The sequence below is a fragment of the Pocillopora verrucosa genome, chromosome 6, assembly GCF_036669915.1.
Source record: "Pocillopora verrucosa isolate sample1 chromosome 6, ASM3666991v2, whole genome shotgun sequence".
NCBI lineage: Eukaryota > Metazoa > Cnidaria > Anthozoa > Scleractinia > Pocilloporidae > Pocillopora > Pocillopora verrucosa.
Window position 1 is genome coordinate 15,164,924 of NC_089317.1, and position 13,443 is coordinate 15,178,366.

Genomic DNA, 13,443 nt, shown 5'->3' on the forward strand with positions numbered 1-13,443 from the left:
GGTGACAGAATCGCGTCTGGATTGTACATTGCTTGATAGTAAGATATGTCCTTCGGGTTATACTTGCTACAGAATCGAAATGGAGGTGGTTGCGCCGTTTTTGTAAGGAGCAAATGGCCAAGCAAGCGGAGAAGTGACTTAGAATCTGACTGTTTAGAAATGGTATGCGTAGAAATATGTCCAGAAAAGGCTAAGAACACGATATTTGCTGTGATGTATAAACCACCAAGTATGAATCAAGAGAAATTTATCTTAGGCCTGGAACAGGAGTTTCTCGCTAAATTGGACGACGAAATGGTAAAGGATTTGATCATTATGGGAGATTTCACCTCGGATGTTATTGCCCTGAAACCATGCAAATATACCAAAAAATTAATGCAAACGACTCGTCTCCATGGTCTAAGTCAACTCGTCAAAGAGCCCACACGCGTGACGGAATTCACAAGTACGGCAAGTGATCTTGTGTTTGTTAAAAACACTCACCGTATTGTCTCGCATGGAGTCCAGGAATTCGGAGCAAGTGATCATTCTGTTACTTTCGTAGTAAAGAAAGCCGGAGTTTGCAAAACTCACGTGGAAATCCGCGACGTAAGATCTTTTAAACATTACAATAAAAACCATTTTCGGAGAGACATTGCTAGCGTTCCCTGGAGTGTTATAGAGTCTTTTGACGATATTAATGATGCTGTAGTCGCCTGGAATAATCTTTTTGTTGATGTTGCAAACCAGCATGCTCCTTTAAAGAGAATTAGAACAAAACATGCGTCTAAACCTTGGATCACTAATGATCTTAAAGAACTTATGCATTATGCATTAAGAGTTGCGAAGAGATCTGGCAATCAGGAACAGTGGAATGAGTATCTTAGATTGAAAAACTTTACGCACAGAAAGATAAAATCAGCGGAGGCATTGCACCACAAAAATCTAACTGAGTCAGCTGAGAATCCTAAGGACATGTGGCGCTCGCTAAACTCCGTGATTGGTTCTAATAACCAGGGGGGCTCTCCTTTTCAGGTACATGACGGGAAACGTTTAGTATCGGAGCCAAAAAGCGTAGCAACAAAATTCAACAAGTTTTTTGCTGCCATTGGCAGCAAAGTTGCTGGTCGATTGCGCCCTGTGAGTAAGGACGCATGGAAGAAATATGAAACAGTGAAAGAAGCAAACAAGCAGAGTGATATCAAATCCACCTTGGACTCTCAACGGGTTGAACAGAACACTGTTCAAAGCATTTTGCATTCTTTGAAAGTTAATAAGGCAGCTGGACTTGACAGAATTCCAGCAAGGCTGCTAAAAGATGCTGAGGCGGAGCTTGCTCCGTCAATCACCTATCTTGTGAACAAATTAATTAGCGATGGTATTGTCCCTGATCTGTGCAAAGTTGCACGTGTTACTCCTTTATACAAGTCTGATGATAAACTGCAAGTTGAGAACTATCGGCCTATCTCTGTGTTGCCAGTATTGAGTAAAGTCGTAGAAAGAGTGGTGCATTCCCATTTGAATGCCCATCTACATCAGCTAGATTTTCTGTTTCAACATCAGTATGGCTTTAGGCGTGGGCATAGCACTGAACAAGCTATCACACAATTGAACAACTGGGTTCTTCAATCTATAGCCAAAGGTAAAGTAACTGGTCTACTGTTTGTCGATATCTCCAAGGCGTTTGACTCTCTGAACTACGCAAGCTCGAGCATTTAGGACTGTCTGAAAGATCTTTAAGATGGTTCAGATGATATCTTGCTCATAGACAGCAAAGGGTTTTGATAAACGGAGAATTATCAGAGCCACATGCCATCACACTTGGCGTGCCACAAGGCAGCATTTTGGGTCCCTTGCTATTTAATGTGTACATTAATAGCCTGCCAAATGCTGTTAAAGAGACCCGGATGATTTTGTACGCAGATGATGCTATTCTCTTTTGTGACGCATCAACGCGTCAGGAACTTCAAATTGCTCTGGAACGTGGATTCACTGGAATAAGTGACTGGTACACTGATAACAGGTTGACTATAAATGTCAAGAAGACCAAATTTATGCTGGCAGGCAAAATGGAGCTGGAAGCCACATATCAGCAATTTGCTAAAGAAATTAGGTCATCGTCTTTCTTTGTTTAATCGCATATTTCATATGTTAGACAATAGAACTCGCATAGCCTTCTACAATGGGTAAGTGCTGCCACACCTAGACTATGCCGACACAGTGTGGGGAGATAAACCCGGTCTAAAATCAGAAATGGAAAAATTGCAAAGTTTTCAGAACAAATTTTCGAAGAAAATTAAATTAGGCAAGATGTCTTCTTCAGAAGCTCTGAAGTGTCTGAATTGGCTCCCTCTGGCTGGAAGACGTCTATTTCATCGTTGTACCACCGTAGAAAACAAAATCAAAGGAGACATTCCGCAACATTTTGAAAGCTTTAAATCGACATTGAGAAGTTCGCATGGCTACAACACTAGAAATGGCTACTTACCTAAACTGCCTAAACCTGAAACGGAATTCGGAAGGGGGTGTCCTACTTCTGTTTTACAAATGACTGGATGTCCCCCCAGTATTTTTAAGAAGGCCAATGCCATGCACAATTTTCAAGGAAAACCTTACAAGATTCTTAATGGATAAATATTTTAAATGATGGATAAAAATGTTTAGATATACGCCGTATATTTTATATTTTATATCTGTGACATTTGTATTTCTTGTTTTAGCTTTAATAATTTTTATTTTTTACGGAGGACCTCCCTGAAAACCACGTATTTACGTGACGGGCGCTTCCTCCTTAAAGATTGTTTATTATTATTATTATTATTATTATTATTTATTCCTTCTCAACAAAAAGTTGCGAAGCCATCGTGGGGACGGTTCTCGAGCTCTCATGCAAAGCATTGTCAAGTCTTCTTCCTTTTGATGAAGGAAAACTTCTGAAGGATTTGAACGATAACTTCATGGTTAAGAGAGAACTTGAAATGATTGCTGGTGGATTGAGTCTAAGGTACGGAAAGTACATGATAATTGCAAGTACTGTTATTCTGACCGCCAAGGATGTTGATTTTGTGAAGGAATCAGCTTCAGAAGATAGTAGCCTTGTAAAGAGGCTGATCAAGTTCTTATCATGACTTGATAGGAACTTGAGTAAATACTTGTGTAAAGTGTTGGGTAGGAACTTGAGTAAGTGCTTGTGTAAGTTCTTGTGTGAAAACTTCAAAATTATTTTTCAAAATATAAAATGGATGGTGAAGAACTCAAGACTGAAGAAGAACCAGTAGCTCAAAAGGTGGCCTTAACCGAGAACAAAACAGAACCAAAGGACACAGGGGGGGTTGCAGCTGAGAAAAGGAAAAGAAGACAAGATCTGGATTTCAACCGCCTTCTGAACCACAACCACAATAAACTACTGAACCATTATCATTCTCACTCACTGACATTATTCAATTGCAAGTAAAGTCTTTTCACTGGCTGGACTCTGCAATCGAAGGAAAGAGGTGATGGCTCTCAGTAGAAAACCAGAACTACAGCCTCAAAGCCCTCAACCAACACAACCACAGATTCAAGAAAGAGTAAAACCAGTGGACTCTTTTTTGTTTGCTAAGTAAAATAACTGTCTGATAATAAGCTGGTAAAAACATTGATTAATGCTGCAACTATAATCGGATGGATTGCTAAGAAAGTTTCTAATCTCATGAACTGCGTGAAGTGGTCGTAACCGCTATTTCGCAAAGTATTTGAGTGAAGACCAGAATATCGTTAAGAGGAGAAGGAGAGACATGATATCGCTATGGAGAAGTATCAGGCGGTCTTTGAGAAGTATAAAGAGAATTGAACAAGGCTCCTCGATTGGATTGCAGCTAATGACCGTGTCAAGGCGCAGGAAAAGCATTATTTTGCTGATACGGATTAGGCTTTTAAGTTAGAAAACAAGGCACATAATCAAGATCTTGAGCCACAGTTTTCTGACTTCTGCAAGCCTAGAACACAACAAAAGCAAGGTGAAGTGATCTAAGTTGAAGCTGGAGCTTTGGTCTGGGATTGGCTGTCAGTAGTTTTTTTTGTGAATCCACAAATAAAATGGGAAGAAAGATTTCAAGAGTTTATTATAGCTCAAAAGGCTTATGGAAGGGATTGCCTTTATTTAAGAAGTCGACTAAAGAAGCCAGAATGTCTGAGGATGTTGCAAAGCTTTGGCCGATGAAGTAAGCCATCTGGTTGATTTATTTGCCTGCCTCGAAGCATATCCAGAAACCAAATTTTGATGTGCTATTCCCGAATACAGCTCATCAATCTGAATTTTTTTCCTTCCTCATCACAGAAACCCAAGAGTGAGGAAGGTCTATAGGTATGCATGGACAATTGTTGATGTTGCAAATAGATTCAAGGCTGCTGAACCTCTCACCTTAGAGGAAAAATCCCAATAAGGGGACATGTAAGAGAATAATGGTATCGTTAAAGTTCGATTGGTTTGATCTTGCCTATCCAACTGAAAACGAAGACGCTCAAACAAGGAGTATGTAGATAACGAAAAATAGAAACATTTTTTTTTCATTTTTTTTGTCAAAATGTGCAAACAGAAGTCTCTTTACCGAGACATTCGTCAAAGAAAAGGAAAAATGCTGGTATCACAAAAACCAAAACTCAAACAGTAAAGTACTTCATTATTATAACTTTAGTGTTAATACTTTCGACCAGTCAGGATTGAGCAGTCATGCAACACAAAGCAATACAATTTCATCCAGATCAAGAATATCCACTTCATCAAACAACGAAAGACACTTTTTCTTTTTTCTAAAATTGGCGATTCGATCTTCCTTTTCTAAAATTTAATCATTGTAATGATCATCTTCCTCATACCGTGAGTGTCTTGAGTGTTACTAATATAAATAAATGGAGTTTAAATAGAACAGCAATATATACAAGAAACAGCTTCATTGGCAATGGAGACCTTCAAGTTTTCTTTTTCTTTCTCTTGAAAAAGATAGAGATGTTATTGGAGAGACAAGACCAAAATCAAGACAAAGTGCACCATTCATTGTCGTTGGAAAAAACAAAAAAAAATTCAGAATTCAGAGAGGAGAGGGTTTAAGATAAGATTTCATCGATATTGAACCAAGTTTCAATAAAAGGGTAAACCCAGCAGAAGGAAGAGTGAAGTAAACACTTCTTTCTGCTGTAACGGAAAAAAGCGTCTCAACTTAACTGAAAGAGGAATTAATACAGATGATCATTATGTATGAGGATATTTTTGAAAACAAGACAAAGATTATTTTCACAACGTCTTCATAACAAAATACAGCATTGATGCTGATCCTGTGGCATGACAATCTCAAGAAACCATGAAACGTGTTTCAACAAGTTTTCAAGAGGAATCACGTGATACGAAGTCAGATCTTCACTGACACAATAAACAAGATTGCCCTTTCAGCAAACGACGGCAATAGGATAGTTCAAGATGACAAGACGACTACTGGACATCATGGCATGCAAGAGTAACAGTTGAAAGAGGGGCTGAGTGCACATGCGTGTGCCAATGACCCTGAAATTCATTTTGAATTTCACAGGGGGTTCGGCTGTGAAATTTAAAATGTGCCAGAACCCGCTTTTTGTAACTAATGCACAACAGAAGATATTAATTCGTATAGAAATATGCACCATGTATACATATGATTATTATCATTGGTATCAAGGATGACGAAGTCACTTTTCATCGGTCTACAGCTATTTTGCTTCTGAACTTGAACTCACTCCTAAGCAGAGTTTATTTCAGGTGGCTCAAATTGGTTTCGTTATTTCTAAATGAGAACTCTTCGATGACACTACCATATTTTTTTTATGAAGGCTACCTCGAAACTAATTTCAAATTAAATATCCCATTTTTTTCTGACTGTAACTTGATTACTTTTATGTAAACATCTCAGCCTCTTAGAAACACCCTGGATTTGACTCATATGCGCCTGTGACTCAAAAAACGAGTTCGGCGACCTAGTGTCCTATTCCTGAACCGCCATGATCTGTATGTCACATAATTATATACTTTAATCAAATTTTAAAATCTCTTCACGAATACTTCAAAGCCACCTGAAACTTTAGGAAGGTCCCGAACTGGATGTGCGGACCTTTCAAATAACTTTGCGAAATGATACACCAAATATTAATACTATGCGCTTTAAATTGCCTATCGTTCGATAATTGTAACCCATGGGTGGTTAAACCCAATTAGTATCTACGAGGAAAATTTTCGAATCATACCCAAGCCTTAATTATATATGGTTTATTTTTCTACAGGCTCCCCTATGGTTCTATTGCAGTTTATCCGTGAGGGTTTCCCGTTAATTTTTACCATCGAAAAGTCAACACATTCTGTAAGCCATTCATTTGTCAAGGGGGAGTTCATATATCATAATAATCAATTACCTAAAGGATGGCACACAACGCCAGCGTCTTTACTATGCCCACAACTGTGAACTCCCCATCCTCTGTGACTGCATTCTGATATTGACGTCTCATCCCCTACACACTGCAGGTCATCCAGCCATATCTGAATTGTTCCCAACCCAAATGCTGCATCACCAGGCGCTGATAAAGCTCCACTGTATCCAAGCTGATGGCAGACTACATCAGCGTCGTTTAAGTCCCATGAGTTGTCACAGATGGTTCCCCATGTACCATTATAAAACACCTCAACACGACCGGAAGACGGCAAATTGGTGGGGCTCACCAAACGAACTGTTGCCCATATGAAAGTATAAGTTAGCTTGTTTCACTTCGTAAGAGTCCGCCAAAATATCTCTGGTTGAAGTGGAAATAATACTTAACCGGGGTATGTGATGTATGTCCAGATGAAATGAATCCCCTTAAAATTTTTCAAAGTGTAATTTCTGATGAAGTTTAAACAAATCAGGAACCGCAGACCTAAAATTCCTGTTATGGATGGTTTTAATTGAGCTTTTCCTAGCGTTGGTTTATTACCTATAGTGTCACCCACACACACTTGCAGCATTTTAATAAAAGGGTTTGTTTACTTTGAATAATCCATTGTGTAGGGGTATCATCGTCTCACCTGCAGGTTGGCAAACTACTCCAGCGTCCCAAGAGTGCCAACAGTTGTGAACTCCCCAACCTAAGTGAGCGCATTGTGATATTGATGTCTCATCTCCTTTACATTGCATATCATCCAGCCATATCTGACCAGTTCCTTCTCCAAATTCTGCACTAAACGTTGCCACTAATGCGCCCGCGAATCCAAGCTGGCGACAGACTACATCAGCATTTTGCAAGTCCCAATGGTGGTGACAAATGGTTCCCCATGTACCATTGTACAGCACTTCAACTCGACCAGAACTCGGTAAATAAGAATTCACTAAACGTACAGCTGTTTCAAGATAATAAAAAGTTAACTGTCAAAAAAAATTATAAACGTGAATTTTCTATTTTAGGTAAATGGAGGAATAATGTTAATCAGGGAACATTTTCAATTGTACTTCATATTTTTGTGATAGTTACGAGATGTAAACGGACAGTTTACCCCTTCGTATGATACATGTATTTATTTTTTTAAATTCATAATTCATAGTTGAGGACTTGTCACGTGGTTCACTATTATCTTTTCTCAAAACATTGAAAATGATAGTCGTCATGAAATAGTCAAAAAGTGAAAAGCTGGTATGGGAAAAATCTAAGAGAAAGCCTGGACCGTTGATATCGAAGGTAAAAGATTTTGACTGAGCGAAAATAGGCTAACCTTCCTCTTTGTTTTTACCAATAAAGTTTTTGCCTTCATTTTAGCATTAAATTTTGTTTTTCTGGCGAGGTAGCGTTTCATTGGTTAGCGGCATGACCGCATTGATGCGTGCTAAATAAGTTGAGAAAGCTGTGAATTTCATGGAAGCCGTTAACTCGAAGTTGGTTTTTACGCGAATTACCTTTACGAATGTATATTTGTAGAATTTTGGTGAAACTTGGACAGAGTATTCGTCAGATGCTACTGCACCACACTGTAGAATGCTTTTATGAAATTCGAAATATTTTTTGCTGAGACATCTCGGTGCGTGACAACAACCGAAATATTTTTTGTCGCCCGATTTCAAATTAGATTTTTTCAGGAACCAAGAGAGATCTTATAACAAAACAGGAGCCGCCTGCTTCTGCAAAAGCAAAAATTCTCACCATCGTCACTCCTAAAAACTTTGTGTAGTTACTTTTTATCTAAGATCCACAAATCTAACAGCCAATGCCAACCCATTGTCATTCTTGAAGTTGTCCCCCCTAACTTATTTCTAGCCATTTAAACAATGTTATAGCACCCATAGTCAAATTATCACACGAAAGACAACCGACACGATCTTTCGCGATTTCGATTTCTAAGGCGAACACAAAATTAAATCTCTTTGTACCGTCATTCCCAATGGCGAAGGTGTCCTGGCCCCCAAACGTTTTTACGATAAACCTAATGTTAAGGAACCTAGCCAAGAAACATAACTCCTCTTAGCTGAACTAGTGTTGACACTCATGACCAATTGCTTTTCATTAGGGGCAACTATTACAAGCAAACTAATAGTGAAACTATGGGCATCAAAATGGGACCCAGCTTCGCCAATCTGTTCGTTGGTTATATTGAACGCCAATAACGCTTTCGTGAGTCGCCGAGTCCATCCTTAGCTTCGTTGACATTTTCCTAAAATATCTTTTGTGTTATCGGCTGGGCAGTCTTTTCCCCTCTTTTCTCTCTCTCTCTCTCTCTCCCCCTCTCTCCCTCTCTTTCCCCCTCAAAACAGTTTCGTTGCCTAAAGACAAAACCGTCTCTAATTGACAGGTGTAAGATCGTGACAGACTTTTGTAAAAAAAAATTTTTGAAAGTTTTGCTCAGAAGTCTATAAAAAAACCTCTATTATTACACAAGTAAAAATGTTTTGTAGAGGCTTCTCTCTTTAATTTGTATTATTACTGTTTTCCCTACCATCTACTTGCAATATAATAGACTTTTACACGTTGACAAGAGCCGTACTGACACAAATCGTGAGGACCTAGCGAAGACTGAAACAACACCAACACACAAAGAGAACCGAACCCAAGATCTTCAAGAAATGAGGCTCGTGGGGATGGACTGGGACAATTTACTCCAAACATAGATGGCTAACAGAGCGATATCATGGTTTCGCGAATTGGAGGATCTATCCACCATTAAGGTCCCGCGGAGTCTAAGATAAGGACATGGGGAAGAAATGCTGTCACAAACGTTTTACACCTTTGTAGACGCTTCGAAAGATGCACATGGGGCTGTTGTCTACTCAAGGACAACTTACAAAAGCGGAACAACGACGAGAAGAGTTGTTGCGGCAAAGACAAGAGTAGTATCGCTTGCAGCCACCAGCATTCCTCGATTTGGAATTGATGGCAGCAGTCTTAGGACTGAGGATTATGGAATCAATTTCAAGAACCTTAAGTGTCAGTTTGAGTCAAGTCACTTTCTGGTCGGACAGCATAAATGTGCATAAGAGGACGAAGTCGGTCATTCAAATCGTTCGTGGCAAATCGTGTTGGAGAGATTCAGACGGACCCAAAGCAGTGGCGATTTATCCCAACACATAAGAACCCAGCGATGTATTTACAAGATTAGAATTATTAGAACAAGCCACCAACGAAAAATGGTATTTTTGGTTGCAAGAAGACTCGGTGTGGCCAGTTAACAAAGTGGAACTACCCAAAAAGAGCAAGCCACTCGCGTTACAACCCCGACTAGATGAAGAAGGTCAAATAAGATGTGACAGCCGATTGAGATACGCCGAATTCTTATCTCACGATGCTGGTTTCCCGAAAATTCTTCCTCGAAGACATCAAGTCACGAAACTGATCGTCAAGAAGTATCACGAAGATGGAAACAATGCAAGAGGAACGAATCAGATTTCAGCATCCTTGTCCACCCAAATTTGAATCGTTGAATGGTCGTGAGGAGATCAGAAAATGGGAAAAAGGGTGCAACGAATGCTGCAGACGAAAAGCAAAAGCCTCGAAGCAAATTATGGCTGTCCTTAATTAAGACTTTGCTTATCGCTTCCACCATTTTCCCAAACAGCTGTGCACTTTGGAGGGCCTTTTCTCACAATCCAGGGAAGAGTGTCTCGGTGGTAAAAACGGTACCTAAGTCTTTTCACCTGCTTAGCCCTAAGGGCGGTTATATGGAGATGGCTTTCGGATAAGACTTTGATACCTTCTTGAATGCCTTCCACAGAGTCGTCAACCAAAGAGTACTTCTCAGGGAGATGTTTCCGATAATGGAACAAATTTCAAGTTGAGAGAGGAAAGAGAAACCTAGGGAGGGAGGACCTTTAGCGTATCTGCGACAAGATTGTGGAGCCAGCTAGCCATCAACCCAAAGAAAGAGGCGACAACAGTTACTTCTTTCAGAAAGGCCTTTGACAGACATTTTTTTACGAGCTATGATGAAGTAGAACATTTCAGTCGAACGCAATTTAACCTGACCCAAGCGGTATATTTTATTTTATGAAAAACTGGCTACCAGTTTTATAGTCTTCGAATACAATTTTAATTCTAATTATGGTACTTTTAGGATCGAAGGCCACTAGTTCATCGGTTGAATTACTGTTGTGTGTCAGCCTCCTCAAATAAAGTTGTTTATTTATTTATTTATTTGCCATCTGTACCAACATTAACGACATAGTCGGTTAGCTGGTCGGTTATCATCGGGTAAAGGAAAGCATTTTACACCATCAACCATGAAGTCCCGTTAAACAAACTAACAAATCAGCGGAAGCTTGTGGTGAGTATACAGCCTCCTCATGTATGCTGATAATAGCTTCATATTTTTTGTCCAGGCTACGTCAGAGAACTTTAGGCTGTTTAGCAATGGCAACGACCGTACGACCGACCATACAAGATACTACTTTTAGCATGCGCGGCCAATTGTACCACGGGCACTATCTTATAATCAGTCCTCTACACGGACACGGAGAAGTTACGAGTGAAAATCCATTAATATTACCACGCACTTTATCCATAATAGGGGCTTTAGCTTTTTGAAGAGACGTGCGGGAAAAAAAGATGCGAGCTCCGCTTTTAGGCTAAATTCTATACATTACTCGTTTCGAAAAACAATGAGCATGTAGCTCTTTCAAGCGACAAAATTAGCTTTGGAGTTAAAGATACTTCATTCCCAAATATTAATATTATATTAAGTGTTGATATGTCCCAAAAGTTTTGTTTAAGAGATTTGTTTTAAAATCGTAATATTTTTCAAAGAACCGTTTTCAAAGAACCGTTTTTTACCTGCTAGTCGGCACACTGCGCTGGCGTCACTATTATGCCCACAGTTGTGAATTCCCCATCCTCCGTGATTGCATTCAAATATCGATGTCTCGTCTCCTACACACTGAACGTCAGTCAGCCATATCTGACCAGTTCCTTGTCCAAATGCTGCATCACCAGGTGCTGTCAAAGCTCCATCGTATCCAAGCTTCCGACAAACTACATCAGCGTCCTTTAAGTCCCATGAGTTGTCACAGATGGTTCCCCATGTACCATTATAAAACACTTCAACACGACCGGAATTTGGTGAATTGGTGGGACTCACCAAACGCACTATTGTTGATATAAGAGTATCGAAGTAATAAGTTAGCTGTTATCCATGGTAGGGTTTCGTTCAATTATACTGACCAAAATGTTCGATGGAAAGTACAGAAAGAACGCCTAAAAGCGTTGACGTGGGACGCATTGGTCGTTTTCTACAGTTACTCAGGTGTTATGTGGAGAGTATTAAAAGACGAGAAAAAAAAAGTTATTATGCGGATTATTACGTGCGGTCATCCATTCGAGCATTAACCCCAGCCAACAGGGCTTTACCTCTATAAGAAGTTCAAGGAAGTGGCCAGGCTAGCCACGTAGAAACAACAGAAATTAGGAGCAGCAAAACGTGGTTTTATGTGAACTTATCACGCCATTAAAATGCGCTAGGCAAAAACCAAAAAACAAAAAAAAGATTTAAAGAAGAAAAGTTTTCTCTTTCTAAATAATTTGCTTTAGAAGAGTATCGCAGCCTTACCTCTGGGTCGGCAAATTACACCAGCATCTGAACTGTGATAACAGCTGTGAATTTCCCATCCTCCATGATTGCATTGTGATATCGATGTCTCGCTCCCCTCACAATCCACATTGGCCAACCATATCTGGCCTGTTCCTTGCCCAAATGCTGAGTTATGAGGTGCTGCTAAGGCTCCTTCATATCCAAGCTGGCGACAAACTACATCAGCGTCCTTTAAGTCCCATGAATGGTCACAGATGGTTCCCCATACACCTTTGTACCGCACTTCAACACGACCAGAGCTTGGCGAATTGTTGGAATCCACTAAACGGACAGCTGTTTGACGGTAAACAGAAGCAACCCAGTTAATCTTCAGTCAATTTTAAGACATCGGGAATGATAACATGACGAATTCAAGATTTCGATGAATATAATGAAATCAGGGTCTCTAAAAATAGGTTTTTAAAGAATAATTGTAAAGTGCATTTGCGCGACATTCATTCCAGGCTCTACCTGTATCACTCATTTAAACACGTTGGACCCCATATATTTAAGCAAACAACTTCATACCACTAACACGGACGACAGTTTTGTCTGCCTGGTTTTTTTTCCTTGAAATTTTATCGGACCAGAATCCCCTTTGAACCCAAAATTTTGCCAGTCAGTTTCCCCGTGGTATCATGAAGCTTCGTTAATACTAATGCACGATAATCGTGTCAAGACGGAAAAAAAGTGATCACCGTCTTAAAACTTCAGAAAGCTGAGAGGGCTGAACCAGTCCTTTTACGTGGGATTTGCCTCTTTGATTATAAGTTTGTTCACTTTTCTTTTTTACTATAACTGCAAAGCCCGACACCATATATAACAAAAGAATAAGAAATCTTTGGGAGTATTCATGATGGGTTCCCAGTCGAAGATTGATGCATCCTACCTAGTACGAGAAAGGTGATTTCCGACTAGCACTGGAATACTACTTTTTGAGAGTCGTAGTTGAATCACCTGTATGAAGGAACACTTTTACGAAGAGATACTTATGTTATTCGCCAGCCGGGAGATCCGTATTGGGAAAAACTGTGCCCTAGGTCTTAAATACTCGCGATACTCAAGACAGAAGGCAAAGTCTTTCCCAATACGGACTGACCTACTCTGGTAAATAAATTTTTATTTTTATCTAAACCTTCACAAAATTGCAGCCAAAATGACTCGAATGATTTAAGGCTGTAATTACGACAAAATCCTTCTTGAAACTGAACAATTTTTAAGTGAGTAAATGATAGTTAAAACAGAAATAATGCAAATTAAAGAGAGAGACTTCACCAAAACATCTCTATTTGTTTAGCGATAAGTGACTCAATAAGCTTTCAAAGAAACTTACTAACATTTTTTTAAAAGTATCAGTCACAATATGACACCTGTCAGTTAGAGAG

At 39.6% G+C, this 13,443-nt stretch overlaps 1 protein-coding gene across 2 annotated transcripts in view; it reads right to left on the bottom strand.

The window, feature by feature from the left end:
• LOC131784030 (deleted in malignant brain tumors 1 protein-like) overlaps positions 1–13,443 on the bottom strand; it is a 67,326-nt gene that overhangs the window by 28,560 nt on the left and 25,323 nt on the right. For both annotated transcript variants that reach the window (XR_010717838.1, XM_066168099.1), the window contains exons 10-13: positions 12,038–12,352; positions 11,266–11,577; positions 7,043–7,354; positions 6,397–6,708 (exon numbers count right to left, since the gene is read on the bottom strand). Coding sequence is in view for 1 of the 2 variants with exons in the window: in XM_066168099.1 (XP_066024196.1) it covers positions 6,397–6,708; positions 7,043–7,354; positions 11,266–11,577; positions 12,038–12,352 (1,251 nt within the window). In the remaining variant the exon portion in view is untranslated. The remainder of the gene's footprint in view (positions 1–6,396; positions 6,709–7,042; positions 7,355–11,265; positions 11,578–12,037; positions 12,353–13,443) is intronic.